This window comes from Spea bombifrons, chromosome 13 (assembly GCF_027358695.1).
Source record: "Spea bombifrons isolate aSpeBom1 chromosome 13, aSpeBom1.2.pri, whole genome shotgun sequence".
In the NCBI taxonomy this organism is placed as follows: Eukaryota; Metazoa; Chordata; class Amphibia; order Anura; family Pelobatidae; genus Spea; species Spea bombifrons.
In genome coordinates this window covers 3264214-3288100 of record NC_071099.1, presented here as the reverse complement: position 1 = coordinate 3288100, position 23887 = coordinate 3264214, and the positions used below count along the sequence as shown (strand labels likewise).

Sequence of the window (23887 nt, the reverse complement as noted above, 5' to 3'; positions counted from 1 at the left end):
CGAAGGCCGCACAGCGCAAAGCTTTCAGGGCACACTGGCCCTTTATCAGTGTGCTCGGGAGTCATAATATTGATAAAGGGGCAGCGTGCCCTGAAATGGCTGTGCTGTGTGGCCTTCACATTTATATGTGGGGGACACAGGTGCACCTTTTATATCATAAAGGAGAAACCATAGTGAGTTTCTCTTGGCAAGACAAGCTTGGCTTGCTCTGTATAATGCATTGTTAAATTTGTGATTTTTCTTGAAGGTCACCTCACTGAGTGAGCTACGTGTTATGATGGGCCAGCTGGTCCTTTTTACATGAGGAACATGATGGCCCTTCGTAGTCCATTGTAATATCTGGTAGTTGAAAAGTCCAACTCACATGCAGACTCTCTCTTCAGCAAGTAAAGCCCAGAGTGTTCAATTTAAATATTGTTAATCAACCTTAACATCTCTTTACCTTAGTAAAGGTTGCCACCTCTGCATTAATGCATACAAATGCATACTCAGTATGATCCTGCATCTATCCTCATATCTCCATCCTATGCATGGTGTATAATCTGATTGATTATTCTTTCCCTCCATGGCAAGCATCCTATAATAAGCACCATTTAAACTGTTCATTAGAAGGTGGCTTCCGAAGTTCAGTCATTTCATTAAATCCTTAAATAAGCCATTTCCTATGCAGATGGTGACATTCAGCGCAATATTATCTGGTGGCATCGAGAATATAATCCAGAATATATAGCGTAGTAAAAACTAATCTTGTTTGTAGCAGGAAAATGCAGGGTGTATATTAACTGTCCTCCTGGAAGTTAATTACATTCAGCCTCAGGACTCCAGGGTCTTTCCTACAAAAAGGAACGTCTTCTTTCCTATAACCTTGCAGGAGACTCTGTGTGGGGCTAACTCATTTATAACCGTTGCCACCAAACCAAATGTGTTCTGTGGGATATGAAATCTTCCTTGGAAAATCCTCCAAGATTCATTGTGACAATAAAGGGGCCAAGGGACTAATGGATGTTATGTTTGGATTTTATTCTTAAGGCTTTCTCTTGAATGTGCTACCATCTCCCATGGCAGACTACTAAGGTCCATTGCTCTTTAACCCCAACTGCCAAAGAATAACCGATTATGGTGATGGGTCTGTTATTAATATACCTCTTGTTTGCTACATTCCTTGCGCAGATATGTTATACTTCATATCCTTGCATGCTTACCCCCTCCCTCGCTCTCCTCCTTTTTCACATCCCTGCTGATTAAACTAAGGAAGATTTACAAATCCCAGAGAAGGACACATTCCCTCTGAGCCTCTAGCAGGCATCACCAAGCTCATCCTATTTATTTGTGATTCCTTCGCTATATTTTATTACCAGGAAATCTATAATTCTTAATAGTAGTGCATATAGTACAGATTGAAGAACTGAGGTGTTTATTAGAGATAATAAAATTCCACCCTCTTTTCCTTGTTTTTCTTATCCTCATTCTCGACACTCTTTTTCTCTTGTGCCACACATGTTCTTTCCTTAAGCTCTCCTGTGTCTCATTGCCCTCATTTTCTTCTAACATTCTATCTCCTCCTTCTCTGTGGTCTTCACTCCAAATACTGTCTACCAAAGCCAGAACATACATTGGCGAAACAAGGGTCCTGCTTCTCTAGTTCCCTGAGCCGGGGTTAGGTAGACCCGCTTCTCGCCCCCCCCCGACTCCCTTACAGATTTAGGATATCTGTATCTAGCATTGCCCTTATTGACAGCTAGCCTTGTCCCTCATACGTCTAGCTCTGCCCCTCGCTCAGCCCTCACCCCAAAGATGAAGGGCTCAAGGTAGCCTGTCCCGGGAAATTCCCAGGTATGGTTACCGTGAATCCCTTCGTTCCAGTGTGTTATGTATTTTGTGGACATAGGGCAAGGGTAGATGCTAATTCCTAATTGTCCATTTTTAGGACCAAAATCATTCCTCCCCTAATATCCCTCTTTTCTAGGAGCTCAGAGTGTTTGCTTCGTATGATGGTATGATTGACTCACAGTATTTTAGAGACATAAAAGTCACCATATTGTGTATATCCATAGCAGGAAATTGGTTAATGTATTCAGTTTCGTAAATAAAATATATTATTCTGAATGCCTACTAGAGAATAAAGACCTTAATTCTTCCATCTATACTACGTGCACTAATATAAGAATAAAACATTTCCAGGTAATAAAATATAGCAAAGGAATTACAAATAAGTGATGATAATGAGTTATATATAATCTAAAACAAAAACGTATATTTGGACATTTCAAATGATGGGAGGTATGAATTGATACCGTGTTTACACGATTGAGTACAATTGTGTTTTTTATTTTCAGAATTATAAAAATAAACAGCACTTTTTCTAAAGTCATTACATTTTTTTACACATAAAATCTGCCGGCGATCATCAGAATTCTGCTCTAGCTGCGTGTAAATTCTCTAGTCTCCCTGTGTAGCTTTCCTCTTAATTTGAATCTCCACTTTAATCTGGCAAGTAAAATATGTTCCGTTGGCCATGAAAGTATCATTAGATTTCCTCGTATCTCGGGTTCATTATTATTATTTTGTTATAGTCTGTGAATAAGTGTGGATATTCTGTTTTAGTGAATGAATAATAAATCCAGCTCATTCTTTCCTTCACACTTCACTTTCATCCTCTTTCCTCACTTTTCTACAATCCAGGTCATAAACTATGAACTTGTTGTTCAAGCTGCAGGTTTTAATACAAAATTAACTTAATTAAATTTATTTTGGTTATTTCTTGAAAGTGTATATTGTATAAATCACTACAAATAAAACATCCCCCAAAACAACATACCGCATTCAATGGGTTAGTTCTGGCAAGAAGTGTCATCTTCCCAGAGGACCCCTGTGGTGATTGATAGCCTAACTGATGAGGATTCTGAGTTATAGGAATTCCATTCCTAGCTTTAGTGGAGGGGTTTTCCATCACCTTTACCCCACCATAATTTATTGGCATACCTGGGAACTTCTCGGCTCCAGCTACCCAGAGCCTACCCTTGCGGGACGCGGCCAGGACTGCACACTGACGTCGGTGGGCGGTCCCAGTTGACATCGGCGGCGTTCCCGTTGAAGGAAAAAATGGGTGGGAGGAGGCGTGTCAAGCAGCGCTCACCCGGCAATCTCAGGATCAAACCCGGAGAGAGTTCCCAGGTATGGTTATTGGCAGATCAAAGATGGGAATTATTTTCTTGGAGAAGGTGTCAAAATTGGTCATGTTGCCAGAGGGGTGTTTTCTTTGAAAAAGAGTTTGCTTGTTTTGTTTTTCTTTCATATGTCTTGTTTTTTGTAACATTTGTCTTTTTGTTATTAAAATATTCATAATCCAAATCTGTCTTTGGGCTCTAGTATTGATATCCACAAACCCTAAGAGAGGATAACACGTTACCAAATTGTTAGTTCCTAATTTCTACAGGACATATATTGTTAGCCCGGGGTGGGTTGATATTGTGCATATATATATATATATATATATATATATATATATATATATATATATATATATATATATATATATATATATATATATATATATATATATATATATATATATATATATATATTAAAAATTGGCGTGACTAAGCAGATAAAATAGGTCTTTATATTGCTGGTAATCACAGAGCTTGACTTCATGTCTTGTTTACATGATAGTATACATGTACGGCTCTCTGTTGTTTGCTTACTCTGACAGCCGACACACCTGCTGCTGCCATTCTCATGTCATTGGAATATATTGACAGGGAGGGCTGGCACCATTCAGCCGAGAAGCAAGCAAAAGCTAGAGGCTCAGTCATATAGTATCCCAAAGCATTTGATTAATAGTAGCAACAATGCTCAATTTGCACAATCCAGTCATGTCTATTTACTAGACTTGGGCGCTGACCAACTCTTCATGTTCGTCTCCGTGGTGGAAAAAATCTTCGTATTCCACGAATATTTGCCCGTTCCTGTGTTCGGCTCGGGCGAATATTCATGTACATTCTTCGTGTTCGTTATTTTCCTTGTTTTTTTTGCTGTATTTTGTAAACGGGGTTAATACGGGGGTTATCGCGGTACGCACTACGCAGCAGCTTTGGTGCCAGGATTTTAAATGCCCATACATGCAACTCTATTGGTCGCTGGCAGGGGCCTCCTCTGCCATCAACCATGGCTGGCGACCAATAGAGTCGCTCGTACAGACTTTTAAAATCCTGGTGCCGCAACTTGGCCGGGAGAGACCACTGGTCTCCCCGCTCCAAGAGTTAGAGGTCCGTACGAACGACCAATAGTATGTTCGGTATTTGGGCTGAACAACGAAAATGCACCCTTCGTGTTTGTTTTTATGTTCACCCGAATACGAATGCACAAGTCTACTATTAGCATATTAGCCAAAAAGGTCTGCTTAAAAGAAGCACAGAACGGACACAGTTAGGGTGCAAATGCTGCCTAAAGCCATTGTTATTCTTGACACACCATTGGCTATATATGAAAACTGCAAGTAAAACACACTGGCGGTGGCCCAAAATCATGAAATCCAAAGCAGCCCAGGGGGCAATTGCCCCTACGAGAACATCCCCTGTATATTGGTAACAAACATTTAACTTTCCACTTGCATCTGAGTTTATATGAGGAACTGTGGCTGCTTCTTTTTGATACCATAAAAAAAACTCAACATCAGGCATATCTAATAAACCCTGGAGCCAAAGTCTGCAGGAGGTAAAAGACAGATGGGGGGAAAACAGTTGTCCTCTGTCACATTTAATATGCTTCTCTTTTGTCCATTCTAGGGGTTTTTCAGATCTCTGGATTTTGAAGTCACAATTAACATAAACAAACACAATTTGACTGGGAATAATTAGCTTCTAGCATGTAACGATGTCAGCATAAACAGACAGGTAATTAGGTCCCATTGGTACATTTAATTAATCATGAAATAATTTGTTGGTATTCCGCCGTTATTATTTGGATATATTATACCATCCCCTGTCTGTTCAAACTTTCTGTGAAAATTAGATCCTCGTAGAATTGAGTGGAATCCATCTCTGGGCAAAGCCGTTTCTTCTCATTGTCACTTCTTTCTCCACCTATGCATCAGAGTTAGCCTGGCTTAGTTTAGGATCATTTGTTTGCTAGAGACCCCAGTTATACCCTGATCAGGTATGGTATTGTTTTTATTGTATCTGAGTTTGTCTAGTTCACAGCTCATATATACCTTAGAGGTAGAGCCAGGACCAATCTTAGTGCCAGGGGGTGCATGAATCAGGAGGTGCTGGCAGTCACTCCCAAAAATAACCCCAATGTTTAGAAGTCAGACTGCTTCCTGACAGATATGCAAAAAACATCCATAGGGGACATGCATATGATCTAAGCTTCATTGGCATACTAAATGTATAAAAAAGGCATGGTCTGTACATGTTTGTGGCATCCAATGGTCTTCTTGGCTGGGATGGATTTGGTCATGGACATTCCCTGGGTAGATGACTTGCCAGTGCCCAGATAACCTTTCATTGATGACCTTCTTTCGGCTAAACAAGTGTTGCGTGTCGTAGAAATGCCAACTCAGCATCACTGGTTCTACGCAGCCTGTGCCATTGGCACACTAAGCTGCCGAACCGGCTAACATGCCATCAAACGAAAAGGGATGGTATCGATTCAGATTGTTTCACGCGTAAACACCATGTAACGCACAGGGAGCCCGAGGGACTTCTAAATTAAGATAAAGCCATGCTCGCTGTTCCATTCATTTGTAATTATATATTGTTCTATCGCATTGGAACTTAAGCATGTGAGTAATCTATACAATAGTGAAACACATGCGTTTATTTCCGCACTCTACCATGTTGTATATGCACAGGACACGCACTGCATGTCCACAATATTTTCAGTTAAAATATATATTTCGATGCTAGTCTGTAGCAAATTTGGTAAATATGTAAATTCCGTACGTATCCCGCATATTAAAAAAAAAATGTAGATCAGATAAGGTCGCATGTCCTCTAGCAGGTCCGAAAAGCGCGAACGTTTGTAAAACTAGAAATCCTTATCTCCCGTCAAACAGTCCATTGCATATTCATTCCCCTTGCTGATAACTGAGTAGGAGTTAGCTGTGGGGTATATGCCAGCAGTGGGAGAAAACTAATAGAAGGAGAAACAAAGGAGCATATGTACTTGCAATGCAAAATACCGAAATAAATGTGCCGAAAAGCTCTATTTAAATAATAGCATCTGCGGCATCTGATTTCCCAGGAAAATTTCCTCCGTGTTGTAAATAAAAGCAAATGAAATATCTGTATCTTCCTAAAAAAAAAAAAATTCTCCCCTGGTTACCGCAGTAGGGCTTGATATAAAACTCTAAGCAGGATATTTGCTTATCAGTTGTGAACAGACGCTGCCTGCCTTTACCCGCTGCACCCTGCGCTCTGTAGATGCCAGCTTGTTTCATGTGGCGGCAGGCATTTTTCTTCTCCTTAGGGACTGAACTGTAATTAACCCTTTCGGACTGTATATAATAATAACCTAATAGGAACCTTGCAATCAGATGGGTACACACAATTTTAAAGTACAAAAAAAACAAAGGCAAATTATCCAACCGGAGGTTTTTGCAGTTACTATAATGTACTTATTATTAATAATTATGTATTGATTTATGTAGCGCCATCAAATTCTGTAGTGCTGTAAAATGGGCATACAGGACATAACAAGTAGATCATCACATCTTACAATCCGGAAGGGAACCGGAAAAAATCCTGTAGCAAAAAGATTAAAGCACTCGGGTGCTGTGGTATCGCTTTTGTAAAAATATAGCTGAGACCTCTGAGGTTCCCAAAGCTTATGTGGTCCAATGAAAGGTTTCCACACTCTTCACTATTGGGTTGTAGTTTGGGAAAACAACCCTTTGAAGGTAACAGCACCTTGCTCTTGATTTTTGGGTCATTTATGATCAATCTTTTTATTGATTTCAATAAAATGTGTCGCCTTCGACTAATGACTCCATGGACAAAGAGGAATGCCTTTATTTTGTGTGGTTAGAGAACAGACTTTTCCAATCCTTTTAATGTTTGCTTCACTAATCCTTCACTTAACCTTTAAACTGCAGTTGCTTATATATTTACACCAATCAGTCATAACATTATAACATTATGACCACCTGCCTAATATTGTGTACGTCCCCCTTTTGCCGCCAAAATAGCCATGACCATACCTGGGAACGCTCTGGGTTTGACCCTGAGATTGCCGGGTGAGCGCTGCAGGAGCGACCCTTTAAATGGGGGTGTTTCCCGCTGCTGTCAGTGGGAACGCCCCCTGCATCAGCGGAAACTCCCCCGACGTCAGTGGGAACTCCCCCGACGTCACAGGGACCGCCCACCGATGTCAGCGGGACCGCCCGCTGACATCAGCGGGACCACCCACCGCTGACATCAGTGTGCAGTCCTGGTCGCGTCCTGCAAGGGAAGGCTCCGGGTAGACGTTCCCAGGTATGGCCATGACCCCTCGAGGCATGGACTCCTCTAGACCTATGAAGGTGCGCTATGGTTTCTGGCACCATGATATTAGCAGCAGATCCTTTAAGTCGTGTAAGTTGTGAGGTGGGGTCCCCATGGATGCATCCTGGTACCGCGTGTTCTCCAGGTAAGTTACTCACACCCGCACCCGGCCATATATATACTGTATGTGTATATGTGTGTGTATATATATATATATATATATATATATATATATATACCAAATATTAATCCACAGAGGTGAGGCATTCATAGGACTTAATTTCCATACGCATTATTTGTTTAAAATTTTAAATTAATACTTTTTAAGGGAATTGAGTCCGATGAGTGCCTTGCCTATGCAGTTTAATATATAAATGGTCGTAAAGAAGCACCGAACCAAATTACAAAGACTTGTGGAAACAGTGAGTCCATCCACCTAGACATATGCACATATATTAATGGCGCTCATAAAAATATATCCAGCGAGACAGAAATGATTCTGAACTCTCACATTATATGGGAGATCTGGTCAGTGCAACCTAGGGAGCCTTTTACTAGCCAACAGGTGACAATTTACGGAGCGTCTCATAATAATAATAATAATAATAATAATAATCAAAATAATGTACTTTCTGTTTTGTATGTTTCTCAGAAGACGTAGCCATCCTAGGTACAAACCAAATACCATCTCGCCTGTAGACATGAAAGCAGGTTTTATTGTAGGTAAGTGGGTGTCAGACAAGCAATTTAGGTTGAACTTATTTCGTCGAACCCCTGAGAGCTCACCATCTATAGGGAAAAGCATCTGCCAAGGAAACAAAATCTCTAAATCTCCCGTCCCTGTATGGCAGTACACACAGAGATATCAGGCAGACTGAATTTATCATTCATAGAGGCGTTGATTCGCTATGCAAAATAGATTGGTGGAAATGGAAGTTTCATGAAAAATACATATCCGCAGGCATCCTCCAGCCTGTATTATTAATGTGACCTTTCCATCTGCTCTCCCCGTCGTCCCCCTCCTGATATTCTGCCAACGCGTATAATGAGGAGGTGTATGGGGCACAGCTGGGCTGTGACTAGATATGGTGTGTGTAGGAAGGTACCCAGTTAACTCCTGACACACTAAACGGTTAAAAGGAACCCTGGCACTGGCCCGTTATAGCAGTGTATATCTGTATATGTCTGATTTGTGTAGCATCTGTTGATATTCATTGTTCCAGGTGTGTAGATTAATCACAAGTAACCAAGGTATAGGTTTTTATACTATACAGATAAACATATGACAGGTCTTAGTATAATATGACCAATGGCTTTTTAGTGATTTTTCGGTTTAGCATAAGTGTGAAGCCTTCTCAGTAAATTAAAATCTGGACCATACCATTTATTTTTTATCTACTTCTAATCATCTCCATTAGATTGACTTTCTAACTCTGTCTACAACAAATGTTTTCTTTATTAGTGTAATTCAGTTGAATTTTTAATAGTTTTTTTTTAGTTGCTCTGGCAGAGAGCACATAATAAACCTTTCTGAATCATGGCTTGGTCTCTGCACGTGACTGCATTCCCTACATTTTCCTTTATGTACTTATCTTACAGGGATATGTGTAACTTCTCAGTAGAATAAAGTAGTCTAAAACTAGATGGTCACATGCCCAGACCTAGTAATGTATGATAGTGTGTCGAATAAATGGCAGTTCCAATCCATGCTTTCCCATTTCCACTTTCTTTTCCTAAAGAATACCTGAAAGAAAACACAGACAGCATTTTCTGCACATAGCGTAGTATGGCAGCATTGACACGCTTTGGAGAATTTCGTGTGGTTGGTACCTCCAGAGGGTATAAGAGTATGTTCTATTTTCACCAGGTAGCAAAGTAGAATAGGTACTACAGAAGGACATTTAAACTTGCATGTGGTTATTCTGAATGTAAGACGAGACTAAGGCCTGATTAAAGTCTGAGTATTTACGTGCGGGCAGACTAGATTGCCCAAATGTTGTCAAATTCTGTGTTTCCTAACATCAGTGAATGAAGTAGGTCACTGAGTACACAGTATATGCTCCCCGGGCATTCTGTATTAATGTCTGTGATGTTAGCAAAAGGCAGGGGTTTCAAAACAGTAGGCAGGGGCACGGGAAAGTTATGTTGGAGTTCGGGAGCTTTAATTTAATATCAAAGTACAATTAAAAAAGATATACCTGTTTTAATTTATCAGGACACACATATGTGTAAAAAAGTTGTGGCTACTAACTGTATAATGTCATTGAACAATTTACTTTCCGTTATTTGTTGTCTATTTGAGTCTTTGAGATATACACCCAATGATATTATGTAAGTAATAGTTATTGACAAATTAAAAATTGTGATAGAGAAGGGTCTACGAAAAAGTCTATAGAACTCCCAAAGTGTGTTGAGTTTAATGTGGCATTAAACTTAGACATTACCTTGATTTAGGCTTTCTGCATTATTGAATGCCACTTGATATTTATCATCAGTCTGCTTTGAGTCTCTCTGTTTTGCTTATATCTCCATTTGTCAGTCACCTGCTATGGACATGACTTATTTAGTGGACTGGGATAAAGATCAGTCCTTTAGAAAGCAAGTAGGTCATAAATCAGACGGGGTCAGTAGTTTTATAAAAGGTAAGGAAGAGGGTTTAGTGATGTCAGCTAGTACGTTTTTTTTTATAATTTACTATCTTCATGAATAGGACCTCTGTTGTCTATTCCAAGATCATCAGTCCACCATCTCTCACAATAAGGGCACGTTATCTGAAGCCGAATGCCGAGACTTTCTTTGATGAATGTTCTTAATTTTCACACAGTAGCGGATACTTAGAAATGCACCATAATGGTACATGTTATAATTGCGTTATTTGTGGGATACGGATTAAACTATAAATCCTCTTGGCGTCTGAGCCTGGAGAATAGAAAGATTCTCGGCTAACCGGGTGAGGTGGTTCTGTTGGCAAAGCTAGATAAGTAAGGAGATGGACATTATACCCTGGGGCTTCATTGGTCTGTAGCATGCGTACAACGTCAGTCAGAACCGTTTGGCTAGGATTTAAATTTCTACTTTTTGTACTGAATTTGATGCAATATGTGGCCTGAGTTTAATGATTGTCAATCTTTTTTTGCTCCAGTAGGACTCGTGATTCTTTTCACGTGTGTTTCTGAATATAATGCCTGAAGGCTAAAGTAAGTAGTATATACAGCACAGATAACAAGCACAGAGACAGTTTTAATAAAGAGCTTCCTTTTTTACATGGAGATTCTGTAGAGTATAAAATATGAAAAGTTGTATAAGTCACCAAGATACTTTATGCTTTCTGCCGTACATTTTATAATCTTATACTCAAATATAAAATAACCCTCTTTCCCAAAGAAACTTAAGCTTCCCTTTCCTGCTAGTGAAGTGGCACCAAAAAGGTGTTATTTATGGTGCTAATAGGCCAAAGTTGTCGCTCCCAGTAGATACCTGGTTGGATTAGAATGAAAGGAGATTACTTTACTCCCACTTTAATCTCAGAATAACTAAAAAAAAAAAAAAAAAGTCCCTTCAACTTGTCTGTGAGGATTTCCAGAGTCGAACATTGGCTCATGACAACTGCCTGAATGTTTATGGAGCAATGTAATGATTGTTCCTTTCCTCTAGGAAGCATAGGAGTATTTCCCAAATCCATTGGACTTTGATAGGTCTGGGAGCAAGTTTGGATTAAGACCCTCTGGGTCAGTAGGCAGAGTACTAAATCGGGAACCCATTGTTTTACTGTTGTTTTGAGTATAGGGGCTGCAGAGATATGCATCGTGTTACACATTTGACCATGGCATAGCCAAACAACAACGGTCAATCCATCTCTTTTTGGGGATAATATTTCCACAATAACAAATGTCACTTTGTAATGAGCCTTATCCCTTTGTAACTTGGTAGATCAGCATGAACCCAGAGCTTTAACCTCTGAAGACCTCTACCACCATGCTTAGACATTTCTATTGGTGTGATTGCAGTTACAGCAACCTCGGGTTCCCCAATATGTTATCCTTTGGGGCTCTCCTAATTGAAGTAATCTAAACTGCATCGTCCATCTATCACACAGGCAGTTTTTTTTTCTTTTGCAAGTCCTATCCATGGCATGCAGACCTGAACAGTGTCTTTTAGAAATACTATGAAGTGCTCAGGCAGGGTAAGGAACTTTTGTCTGTTGTACCCTTGCCTGAAAACAAACAATGCATTTGTAATGGAAATACCTTTGCCCAAGCTGGGATATCCAGCAATTTTGGCCTGGTTTTGGCCCTCGAGGACTGTGTACCACTGTTTTTGAATGTATTAAGTATATCATTCCATTTGTACATCTGTTATCCATATGTAATGTGTGGGAGAAGGCAGGCAGTAGGCAGAGATCAGTGTTGGGTAAGCAACGCTGCATTTAGTTACATAAATACTTACTATACCAATTGGGCAAATAAGTAAGGTTTCTTTAGTTATTTTTTTAAATTAGCTTAGAGTTGTTTTATTTTAAGCAATGCCATACAACAAGGTTTGTATTTTATTCCATCTTAGATTGAGATAAATAAGGCCAAGAGGAGTACAAATTGCAACAAATAGCTTCCCCGTCTCCTTACTGCTGGGATATGACATCACACAGACGGTGCTCTGGCTCTTAATGACACGTGATGCCAGTACGACATGCTCCGTGGTATAAAAGGCACAGTTGGAACCAGACATTTCCCTTGTATAACCCCCAATAGGGCGACCTGCCCTAAAAGTTGTGGCAAAGTGGGTGCTGCCCCTGGACCTGCTGGCTTTAAGTTGTAGATTATTGAAAATGATCACTTCTAAGTGCACCGTCCCAGGCAGCCTTCTAAAAAAATATTACCTTGATTTTGCAATGGGAACCACATGAAAAGATAAAGATACCACTCAGCTAGTATGATATAAAAGTGCATATGATGGATAGAGGGTCCCATTATTATGTTTGATGCCAGAATGTAGAGGCTAATTGCAGGATTGTCTGCCCATCGTTGGGCAGACTGGATGGGCTGAATGATTCTTATCTACCGTCACTTTCTATGTTTCTATGTCTGACAGGTTAGAGTTAACAGGCCCAGGATTGTGGATGAAAGGCATTTTTGGTTTCTGGGAGTGACCTACCCCTGAACTTGGAGAGAGATTACTCACCTTGGTTACTGCACCTTAGCAAAGGGGAGGAATTTGACACAGTCTTCTAATCCAGTTAGCTGTAGCTGCTGATAAATAGACTTAGAACATCGACACATAAAAGCAGCTAAAGGGAAAATACTGTATGGCATATTTATAAAAATTAAGAAAATAGCTAAAATGTTTTTGAAGGAGGCTCGCATTTCTCAGTTTTAGAGAATGTGCCTTCCTTTTTAATGGCTTAAGTCATCTGATTCATAATGAGATGTTACGTGGTAAACCTTTAAAAGACATTTACAGAATAGAGGAATGTGGTTAAAGCCATGTAGATAACCAACACGGTCTAAACACCAGCGACCACTACCCCTTTTCTATCAACATTTATGAAGTAATCTACCTTGGCATTCTGCCACTAACTAATCAATCCAGGCTCGGACTAGCCATGTCTGGACAGAGGCCTAGTCAGCCATGAGCGCCATACACCTACCTTTATGCCATTCCGGCAGCAGATCTTGGAGGGGAGAGGTCTTTGGGTGGCGTTATCAGGTTTTATTAGTTACAGCACACGTGCGATTGCTTTCCTGCTGCCGCCATCCATATTTTTGTTATGAGTGTGGATTTGGATATAAGAGGCACCAGGGGGGGATCCTAGTGCAGAGGCTGGTTGTCTTCTGGCAACCATCTTGGGTCACCAGCCTAGAGGACACAGCATGTAATTTCAATGGGCAAGATCTTAAGCACATCTAGAGTGGTTTTCCCCGGACTTGGTTGGTTATGCTACGCAGAATGTTATTAATTTTATTAAATTTTATTAATAGACGTTTATAGTTTTGTCATTATGTTTAATAAACACCTCATCCTTTTAAACCCACCCATGCCTCATTCTCAGGCACGCAGTATTTGACAGTACCTGCTCAAGAATATACTTGGTCGTTGATGTATATGTGCCTTAATCGCAATCTTGTGATTTCCTAGCTCAGAAACACTTAATGGATCAAGCCTTCTGCAGGCATATGATAGACATTTTCGGGAAAATCTTGATATCTTGTACGTTCCATTTAACTGCATGGCATGCAAGCATTACAAAGTGCTGTAAAATTAGGCAATATTTTTAAATACCGAGATAAATTGTTCAAGTACAAACATCTTGATTTAGTTAAAAAAAAAAAAAAAAAAAACTTTCTTTGCTTATTTCAGAGGTCACCAACCTTGCATTTAATAAGAGCTACCTATGATTAACCCCTTAAGGACAATGGGCGGTCCCTCAACCCATTGAAAACAATGCATTTCGAGCCTGTACATGTACGGGCTTCGTCATTAAGAGGTTAATGAACAATTTTGAGACATACTATCAAAAAGTGTAACTTTAAAGACTAAGCACACGCCAAAAAGCTGTATTTTATAATTTTGTGTTTTTAAGTTGCTCAATAGTAGCCAGAGAGGCATCGCATACTGTAACACACAACAGTCCCTCTTTAGGACCAAAATGTGTCTGTCCCTCTTTCCTCCCCCAATTTCCCTCATTTCTAGGACTGTTTAATGCTATTGTTAATTTTTGTTCTCCACTTTTGTAAGAGTGCTACGGAATTTGCTGGTGCTCTACAAATGTTTGCACCAGTGTAAAAATCCAACTTCAAATAAATATATTTTTTTAAAATTTATTTGAAAACACTGATCATTACAGTCATTCCTTTCTTTCTTGCAGCAAAAACTGAATGGTTTCTGTCTATCTGGTCACGGCGTATGTGATGATGCAGTGAGTACTAAGACAAGGTAAGCACTAAAGTTTCATGGCAACACATGCTATACCCTCTGACCAGTCATATATTATGATGCGATTTGGTGAAATATACTGATTATGGTAGCTACGGCAGTATTTGAGAGTCTTGGTTATTTTGTTGCATTACTGGGAAGCTATGAATAAGTGTTGATGAAAGCCAGGTTTTGGATTTGGAATGCTGTTGGAATAGATTTCAGGATAGATTTACGCTTACACTCAATATAAAAATGTGTAGAATTATTTTAGCAATAAATACTTAACTATGTCAAATTCTGTCAAATTAAAGCGGCACCCCAACTATCATAGGCACCTTAATTCATATGATGGTCCCAGGGATTCTTTAAATTCTGACCCCTCCCTGCATGTCCCCTCTAGACTGTAAACTCGTCTGAGCAGGGCCCTCCTCACCTGCTGTCTCTGTAAGCCAAATTGTTTTGTTACATACTACTTGTTGTGTCCTGTCCACCCATTGTACTGCGCTACGGAATTTGATGGTGCTATATAAAACAATAAATAATAATAATTTGCCTCCACCTTCAAAGTGCATTCATGCTATACTCACTGCCAGCCAGCTCCAACATTGGCTTGTGTAATAGCTCTAGGCATCTAACTAGACACCCCCTGTGCACATGGGCAGAAAGCACTCCTATTTACTGGTGTAATGGAGGCCCCCGGGGGCGCACAATGCCAGCACCACCAAACCAGAGCCAGGCATACCACTGGTGCTGCAGGCCATGCTCCCTCAGTCCCAGCACACTGAGTCTAAAGGCTGGGATATGATGTATGCAGTATGTTATTTGTGTCTGTGAGTATGTTACTATGTGTGTAAGTATGTTACTGTGCGTGAGTATGTTTGTAAGTATGTTACTGTGAGTGAGGATGTTACTGTGTGTATGTATAATACAGGAGACCTAAACATATTACCATTTCTTGCCCTCGCTAGCATTGTTATTGACTCTCTCTCTCTGAGAAGGAAGAGGGTCTTGTCTTCTTCATTCGCTGTGACTCTTGCTACCTTTGTCTTGATGAAGAATATTTATTCGTATAACGAGATTTAAAAAATGTTTTTGTTTTGTGAGATCACAGGTAGCTGGTCATTGTTGAACCTTTACTCGCTGTGAATTGACCTCAACAACATATAAAATGAGTGAACAAAACAAAAAACATATTTTGATTATTGTGAGGGGGCTGCAATAACGGTATTTAGGCCTAAGCAGACACGTCCACCCCCTAAGGCATAAGCCCAACATCTTTACCTGATCCCACCTGCAAATGTAAACGCACTGTGAGTGTGAGTACACATGAACATCTGGACGGTCTTTCACACCTGGTTTTGTGATGGAGTGTTTATTATTCCCTGCTGGGCCCTGAGTGCTGCTGGTACTGGTTCTGTGTGAAGTAATCCGAGGTGGATTCGTCCGTTTCACGGCTTTGGTTAATATGCCCACAAAGATACTAGAATGTTGTACTAGCCATGTTTACTGAATCTACACGGTCCCCGTGGCAGCAAAGGGGTTGTTAATAGTAAACCTCACCTCAACCCTCCCGTCGCCTGCACTCACCTCGCAAAGCTTGCCGGTGTCTCTTCTAATGGTGAATATGCTAATCTGTCCCATTTCTCCTCTTGCGAATAATTCTCTCCCCATGTGTCTCTCTGTCTCAGCAGCTACTCGCCCCCCTCCTCCCTGTGAATATGTAGATTGCCACGTTCTGCACACATGAATATGCTTATTTGCTACTGGAAGCACAAAGATGGCTTATATGCAAAAAAAAAAAAAAATGTTCTCTTGAAATTGTATTTCTCTTCTAGTCATTAAACCAAAGGCTGGTATCAAAAATGACCTTTTGCAGGTGGATGGAAAAAAATATTATCAGGAATTGCCCCAACCCCAAGAGGTTCCTTTTGTGTAGGTCAAATCACACGTAGCTCTTACAAGCTTAGTTATATATACAGTATTTCAATAATGCCTTGAGTTGGATTGAGCATGGACTTGGCCAGACAGGGTACTAAAATAAGTCCAACTGCACGCATTATCTGAGATATAGGTAACACTGTGAGGATATTAGTCCATATTGTGTTCTCAGGGGTACCTATCCCATTCATTCCCTGTTGGATTGTAAAATCTATGTCTGGAGTCATTTTCCAGATTACCCTCTACACCTGGACAGTCCAGGGATAAAGAGGAATATCGGGATAGCCAGGATCTACTTCTTTAGGTCCAGGGATGCTTAGCAGGTGGCTATGTGACAAAATAATACGGCTACGTGACTACAAATTCCACAAGAGGGGCACGCGGCAGCTTTAGGACAAATTAAAGCGGCCGTTTTCAACACTTAGCACAGCCCTGGAATGAGTGGAGGGAGAGACAATGTTGAGCGTGGGTGAAGGAGAGAGCTGGTACTCGGTACTCGGTACTTCCTGCTGTAAGGGAGGATATTGAGCTACAGTATTGAGATGTGAATGCGCTGGAGATCTGTAAGCTCTCTCTCTTTCGTCTCTCCTTCCTCTCCTTTCCTAAACCCAACATTTTAGCTATCACTGTTATCCCGCGCCTGCAGCCACACCGATGAACCATGACCCAGCTATTCCTCAAATACAAACGCTCGAAGAGTGTCAGGAAACAGCTTGGCAAAATGTGGCAACCGCACATTTTTTTGGTTAAACCTTGATCCTCATTCAACATCTACAGAATATACTGAATTATGTTCACACAGAAGGTTGATCACCTGACAAATGACATAATTGAAAAGTAAGCTACTTGCCAAAATGAAGTGGTCAGGGAAATGCTGATAAATATTATATTCGAATGGACAAATGTGAATGAATTAAAAAAAAATATCTTAAAAAATCCAGAATCATTTTAAAAAGTAAATGTAAAAATATTCTTTTTCCCCTGTTAATGTATTTTTTCCAAACCATTTTAAAGCATCTAAGTTAAAATTCTTAGTTTAGTTTTGACTAAAACCAAATGAGGGAATTATTTATTTTCTGGAGTCTGACACTTCTCCAGGGAGACTTCCAAGATAATTTACAAGGTGCTAACTCAAAGCAACTCTTTGTGAATCCTGGTCTCTTTTCTGCAAAATATATGCTAACAATAGCTTTTTTTGTTTGTTTTTTTTTTTTAAATGACCCAAATGGGAAGTTAATTGGCCATTTAAAGCCTTTCTTTTCTATGAAATTGTGTATCTTAATATACCAAATAGTGTTTTTATATCATTTGGAAAAAATGCTAATGCAACAACCAATCTTCTTCTGTCAAATAAAATAATTGCTCTGATCAATATTAGAACATCCATTTAAGAGTTATGAGTTGTATGGGTAGTTGTAATTTTATTTATAATTTTTTTAAATCCTTCCAAATACCACATTTTAAAATCGCCAAGGGGGTGCATTTTTTTTTTGGCAATGTGAAAAGCTTGGCTAAGACACAGGGCTTTTTTCTGACTTTGAGCATTAAGTTTAAGTTGAGTAAGGAAACTAGAACGTGAATCATTTATTTATCTATTATATTTTTCCTTTTTATAGGCACATTTTCTGCTATTTATTAATGCATTATTGTGACCTTTAGCGTAGCCAAACACTGCTATACTGTCATACCACCAACATTGCAGGTGTCCAAATCACCAAATGTTGGGAGTTGTGGCCAGCTCGGAATAGTTGGGGGCCAGAGTCGTGGTAGATACAATGAAAGTCGGTGCATAGTCCTCCATTGATGGTTTTAGCTCCAGTCAGAGATCAGAGGTTCTCCCCAACTGGCCTATGATCCCTACTGCCTGGAAAAGCAGGTCAATGGGACAGCTGCCCAGCACAGTACCCACAAATCAGGACCTGTGAAAACCAGGACTGGTGTATCTTCTGAGCTTTTAGACATCATTGGAGGAAACAGGGATTTGAGTTCCAAACAGGCAGCACCTATAGGGGTTATATTAGAGAGGTATTCAGTCATCTTCCCATATGATCCCCACGCTTGAGGCATCTATCTTCACCTTGATAGCCGTATTATGTTATCACTTTGAAATGCTATTTAGGCTTTTTTACTCTAGAGAAACCTCTGCATCATATTACAACAACAAGTAAGACATAACCTTTATTTGCTGGTGCTAAATGACCAAAAGTAATTTACCCTCTAGAGCATTCATCTTGACCCTTGAGTTAAGAGATATTTCCTCCAGTTATGATGTTATTTTACAGTTCTTTCTCAATATATCTGTTTTCCAAACCTGATGTTCTTTTTGGACTATAATACTTTAGTATCTGTTAACTTTAAGCCCCTAAAAGCCCCTAAAAGTACAGCTCTATAAATGTTTTTTTTTTCTGCCTCATGGCAATCATTGAGTTAAGCTGTCAGTTAAACCAATGGATTTGCCCTTTGGCACCTGGTGGCAATTTGATGTCCAGAGGTCCTGATTATTCATCTTCTTCCTTAGACTCTTCTAAACCATGAGGACTTTAATATCATGGATATTATATTTTTTCATCCTGATTAGAGCGAAGAGAATTTCACTGAAATGCTTTCTGATGACCCGAGAACTCAATTCTCTTTTCTAATTGTAATGAGTGTTATCCAAACGCCAGACGGAAGAAAGTAGAAGGTCAAAAAGGTTTTGCACTTCCAAAACAAGTGCAAAGGAGCGTCGTTAACCCTGTCACATCTGAAGAGGTAAGGTTAACATGGAGCTACGCTACAAAATTGTAACAGATTGAAACCAAATTCTACATCCATATTACATTTTTTCATACAGAGATTGACGGGGAAGGATTCCGGTATCTTGGGTGAATTGTGACTTTTGTGCCCTCTGTAAAATAAATACCTTAATTAAAGTCCCTGGTATCGGCGACAGGGCCTTGTACACTACAACATGGTGCGCTGGTTGCAGAAAAAAGAAACATCTATGGCAGTTACCAACAGTAAAAATTAAGCAACAATAATTACAACTAATAATGTATGGGTGAAAACAGGAATACCGGTAATAGTTTTATTTGCTCTTGTTACCTTTCTGTGTTTCCTTTAGTAGGTCTGATAATGCACTAGAAACTAGACTTGTGCTTTTGTATTTGGGCAAACATGAAAATAAACACAAAGGGTGCGTTTTCGTTGTTCAGCCCGAATACCGAAGAAATGAACATGGCGACGGCAAAACGTACATGATGACTAAGGCACACAACACGAAGAATCTTCTTGTTCGTCTTCGTTGATATCTCCAATTAACCCCCCTGGTCCCTTTTCCATCTAGCCTACCTTATCCACGCAGCATCACAGGGGTTAACGGCGACCAATAGGGTTACTCTTATGGACCTTTAACTCCTGTCCTCCCCCAGGCCACGTTTCGGCATCAGGAGTTAAAGGTCGGTGCAAGCGACTGTATTGGTCGCCGGCAAGGTGCTCCTCTGGCATCAACCAATAAAGCTCCCTGCCGGCGACCAGTAGAGACCTTTAACTCTTGGAGCGGGGAGGCCAAGTTACTGCGTCAGGAGTTAAAGGTCTGTACGATCGACTCTATTGGTCGCCAGCAGGGGGCTCATCTGACATCAACCAATGAAGAGCGGCAGCAATAGACCAATAGAGTTGCTCGTATGGACCTTTAAAATCCTGGCGCCAAAGCTGCTGCCCATATTAACCCCTTCTAAAAAAAAATCAACTGACACAAAGAATGTACACGAATATTCACCCGAACCGAACATGGGAGCCGGCGAATATTTGTGGAATACGAAGATTTTTTTTCCCACGAAGACGAACACAAAGACGAACACGAAGAGTTGGCTGGTGCTCAAGTCTACTAGAAACCTTCTATAAATGTTATTTGAACAACTTTATCTGAATGCAGAAATAGAGTTTCTAAGAATCCCCCTGGGTTAAAGATGCTTTGTAAATTTGTAAATTGGGTTTACATTATGTGGAGACTTTCCCAAGATACACATTGTTTAATAAAGCGGAACTGGGAAAGGGATTTCCATTGAGCAAGTCATTGAGTTGGTGCAAATGTTTCATGTCTTAGAGTACATACGTTGATAAAAAAAAAAGGCAGCGTGAGGGTGCAAATCAAAAGGGTTGAAATAAGAAAGATTAGTGTAACAACAGAGGTTTTAAGAAGCGGTTGTAGCAGAATAAAATATGGAATGTATTCAATGCTCCAAATGAGTCCCCGTTTTCTCAATACCATATATGCCAGCTGGCCCTGGTCCTTGTTTTCCAGTGGTTGTGCAGTGGAATGTGGCCGAGCCATGATGTAACATTTGTGAAATGACAGCACACAAGAATGTGGAAGAAACATGACATCACCACTAGATAGCTTGAGTGCTGGGAAGCCTGATATACCTTTTCTGGATTAGTGTTTAGCAGGAGGAAGCCATGAGATCTGTACCACCACAAATGCATACACATTTTGAGCACCGGCGTACAGATCTGGCATATTGCCAGGGTTTATTTTTTGCCCATTATCAAGATGGATGAGTTTTAAACAAGATGGTGAAATTCAGGAAGTGATGTTGGCTTGCCATCTTCCAAGATGGCTGAAACCCAGGAAGTAGCTTCAGTTTTCCAGCTCCTAACATGGGAAATATATGGAGTAAACTTAGCTGAAGAGTGCATTTATATCCTGACTTTATTTATTTTTTTAAATGTATTCTTGGTTCCTTTGTATGAGTTTGCCTCTCAGTTGATGATCACTAGTTACGGATTCTAATTGTGACTGGACTTGTAACCACCTTTTTTGGACCTGTGTGTGTTATTGTGTATTATTGGGAATATGTAGTTCCCAATTCTTTGGGATCAGATGTGGGGTTGGCATCATGCAACTCAAGTTTTGCAACTCATGACATATGATGCCATATCCTGGCCTCATCTGCAATCTCATTTCATCTGCCTCTAAAGAAGACATATTGCCTGTATGTAACTGGGCTGCAGGCCTCCACTGGCCATTTGTCAAACCAGGTGAATGCTAGATCAACACTCTAGCAGCAGATAGGGTGCTGCCGTGTGCGACATATACCCAGCCACATGCTACCTGAGCATACAAACATATCCAGATGTTGGCTGAACCTAAGCCCATCAGGTGGCAGCTGGCCTTAAATTGCGTGGGGCCAGCTTGGGACTCTAGTCTTGTCAATAATCCCCAACCATTCCGTGTAGCAGTGGTGCCCTGAAGATTCTGATCTTCCAATATGGCTTAGTCAACCAATGTCAGAGTATGCCACTGCAAGCAGCCACAAATCCTGGGTCCAATGCATAGAATACAAGGTGTTTGTTTTATACAAAAATAACATGGGGAGTTGTGATCTGAAGATCAGATGAAAAAACTGAGGATGGCCTAAAACAATGCACCAACAGATCAGTATGTTTAAATCCCGTGTCCCATAAAAATGTTAAGAAGATACTTAGTATTCTGATACTACATTCTATAGTATCTTTGTAATTGTCTACCGACCAACGAAAGCACATGTATTAAACGTCCAAAGGCAGCTATGTCTGGTAAGAGAGTGTAATGACTTGGCGGCTGGCATTAATGGACTGCATGACTCTCCGCAAATAGCTCTTTAATGGCTTTCCTCCAAGCAGATGCCTGAGTGGGTGACAAGCAACTGGAACAGCACTGATAAAAAAAATACAGAACGCACAGGGAGGGAGACTGACGGGGAATATTTTCTTCCTGTGGAGGAGAGGCGGGAGGATCTGTCATACGGTGGAAATGCTTAATATATTTATTGTTACTTGGGCTGGCACTGGAGGGCTGTAACCCTTGAGCATATGAAAGCCAAATGTCTGACATGATGAGATCAAATCAATCAGAGAATTAGCCAATTTGCAGCTATTAACAGCAATTCACATTTTTCTTATCTGAGAAACAATTATGAGAAGCTGACATTGATAGCGGCTCTTTTATTTTTAGCTATTAATTTGCTTCTGTGTGAAGCACTCTGATGAGCCAGTTGGTCCCGGCCGTTCCATTTGATGGCGCATTAGCCTGTTTAGCTGTGGCTAGTGTGACGTTGCGCTGGACAGATTCCAGGAAGGTTCAATCCTGAGCCATGCTGCCGGGGGGTGCCCACAATTACTACCGATGTGGAAAGAACCCAACTGCCACGTTGCATGCCGCCCATCGCTGCAATAATAATTCATGTTTCTATAAGGCTGATATTACACAAATACGCAGAATGTGTCTGCGTTAAAGGGACAATCCACCCATCGTATAATAGCTGAGAGGTCCCTTTAAATCATGGTGTCCCGTGTCTCACATGCAAATAAAATGGGTGATCTTGCAGAATCCACACATGTGCACCCCCCACACGTACGCGTTATTTTCTTGCCCCCTTGCTCCAGCGTGTACGTCACCAGGGGGTCTAATGAGAAATTGTATCTTTTTGAGGAGATCCCCAAAAATGAACAGTCTTCGTAAGTAAATGTGATCCCTCATAAAATGAAATCAGCCCTGAGCCCGGGTGATTATTCGATTCCAAGCAGGACAGATAATACTTTGTATCAGATGTTGGTAGGTTTTGTAGAATCAAGATCTAACCATGCGTTAACTAATAAAAAAAAAATCACATCAATCTTTTGTTGGTCTTAATCTGATCAGTTCCTTGCTTTGTGGCAAATTGTTTAAAATATGACCATCAGCAGGGATAGAAAATGCCTTCAGACGCTGGAGCTCAAAGAAAAGCAAGGAAGAAATCAAGACAAATAATTTTTTTGTGTTAGAAAAGAAATGAAATTACAATAAAGCATAGTAATGTAACTTGACCGTTCCTAAAATCCTTTAGTTTATTACCAGTGTGGCAAATGTTGTAGCTGAAAGATGTTCCTCTCTCTTATTGCTGAAGAATAGGATCTCAGGAGATGTCTAAACAGTGTAGGCTTCTAGGAAACCATGAACGTATGTGGATTAATCACAAGCCCACTTATTGTGACAGATCCACCTGTGCTAATGAGAGAGCCGTCTCTATTTAACTGAAACTATGTCTGCATTCGCCGTTGGGGGGGACTTGGGTATTAATGTTCCGAAGCTATCTAATAACAATTAAGTAGTATGTTTTTTAGAAGCAAATTGTTATTTGTGCGGAGACAAGAAAAACAAGCAGGACAATATACCGTATTTGCTCGATTATAAGACGACCCTGATTATAAGACGACCCCCCAAAATCTGAATATTAACTTAGGAAAAAAAGAAAAAGCCTGAATATAAGATGACCCCAAAGGAAAAAAGTTTTACCAGTAAATGTTAATTCATGTAAACTATTTTTTTTAATAAAAGCTATGATTGAGAAAAAGATTTTTTTTGTTTTTATTTCTAGGGGGTATAAATGCCTTATACCCCTATATCCCATTCTGGCATTTAGGGGGTTAAAATGCATATTATGGGGCAGAGTGGCATATAGGGAGGTATAAGGCATTTCAGGAGGCAGAGTGGCATTAAGGGAGTTAAAAGGCATTGTATAGAGCACTCTGCCTCCAGAAATGCCTTATAC

The 23887-nt window shown here is 40.2% G+C and overlaps 1 protein-coding gene across 1 annotated transcript in view; it reads left to right on the top strand.

Annotated features, from left to right (window-relative positions):
• The window catches only part of TNRC6C (trinucleotide repeat containing adaptor 6C), an 86790-nt gene that overhangs the window by 15885 nt on the left and 47018 nt on the right, over positions 1–23887 (top strand). Inside the window, exon 3 of the mRNA XM_053454164.1 lies at positions 14347–14414. Coding sequence (XP_053310139.1) covers positions 14347–14414 — 68 coding nt within the window. The remainder of the gene's footprint in view (positions 1–14346; positions 14415–23887) is intronic.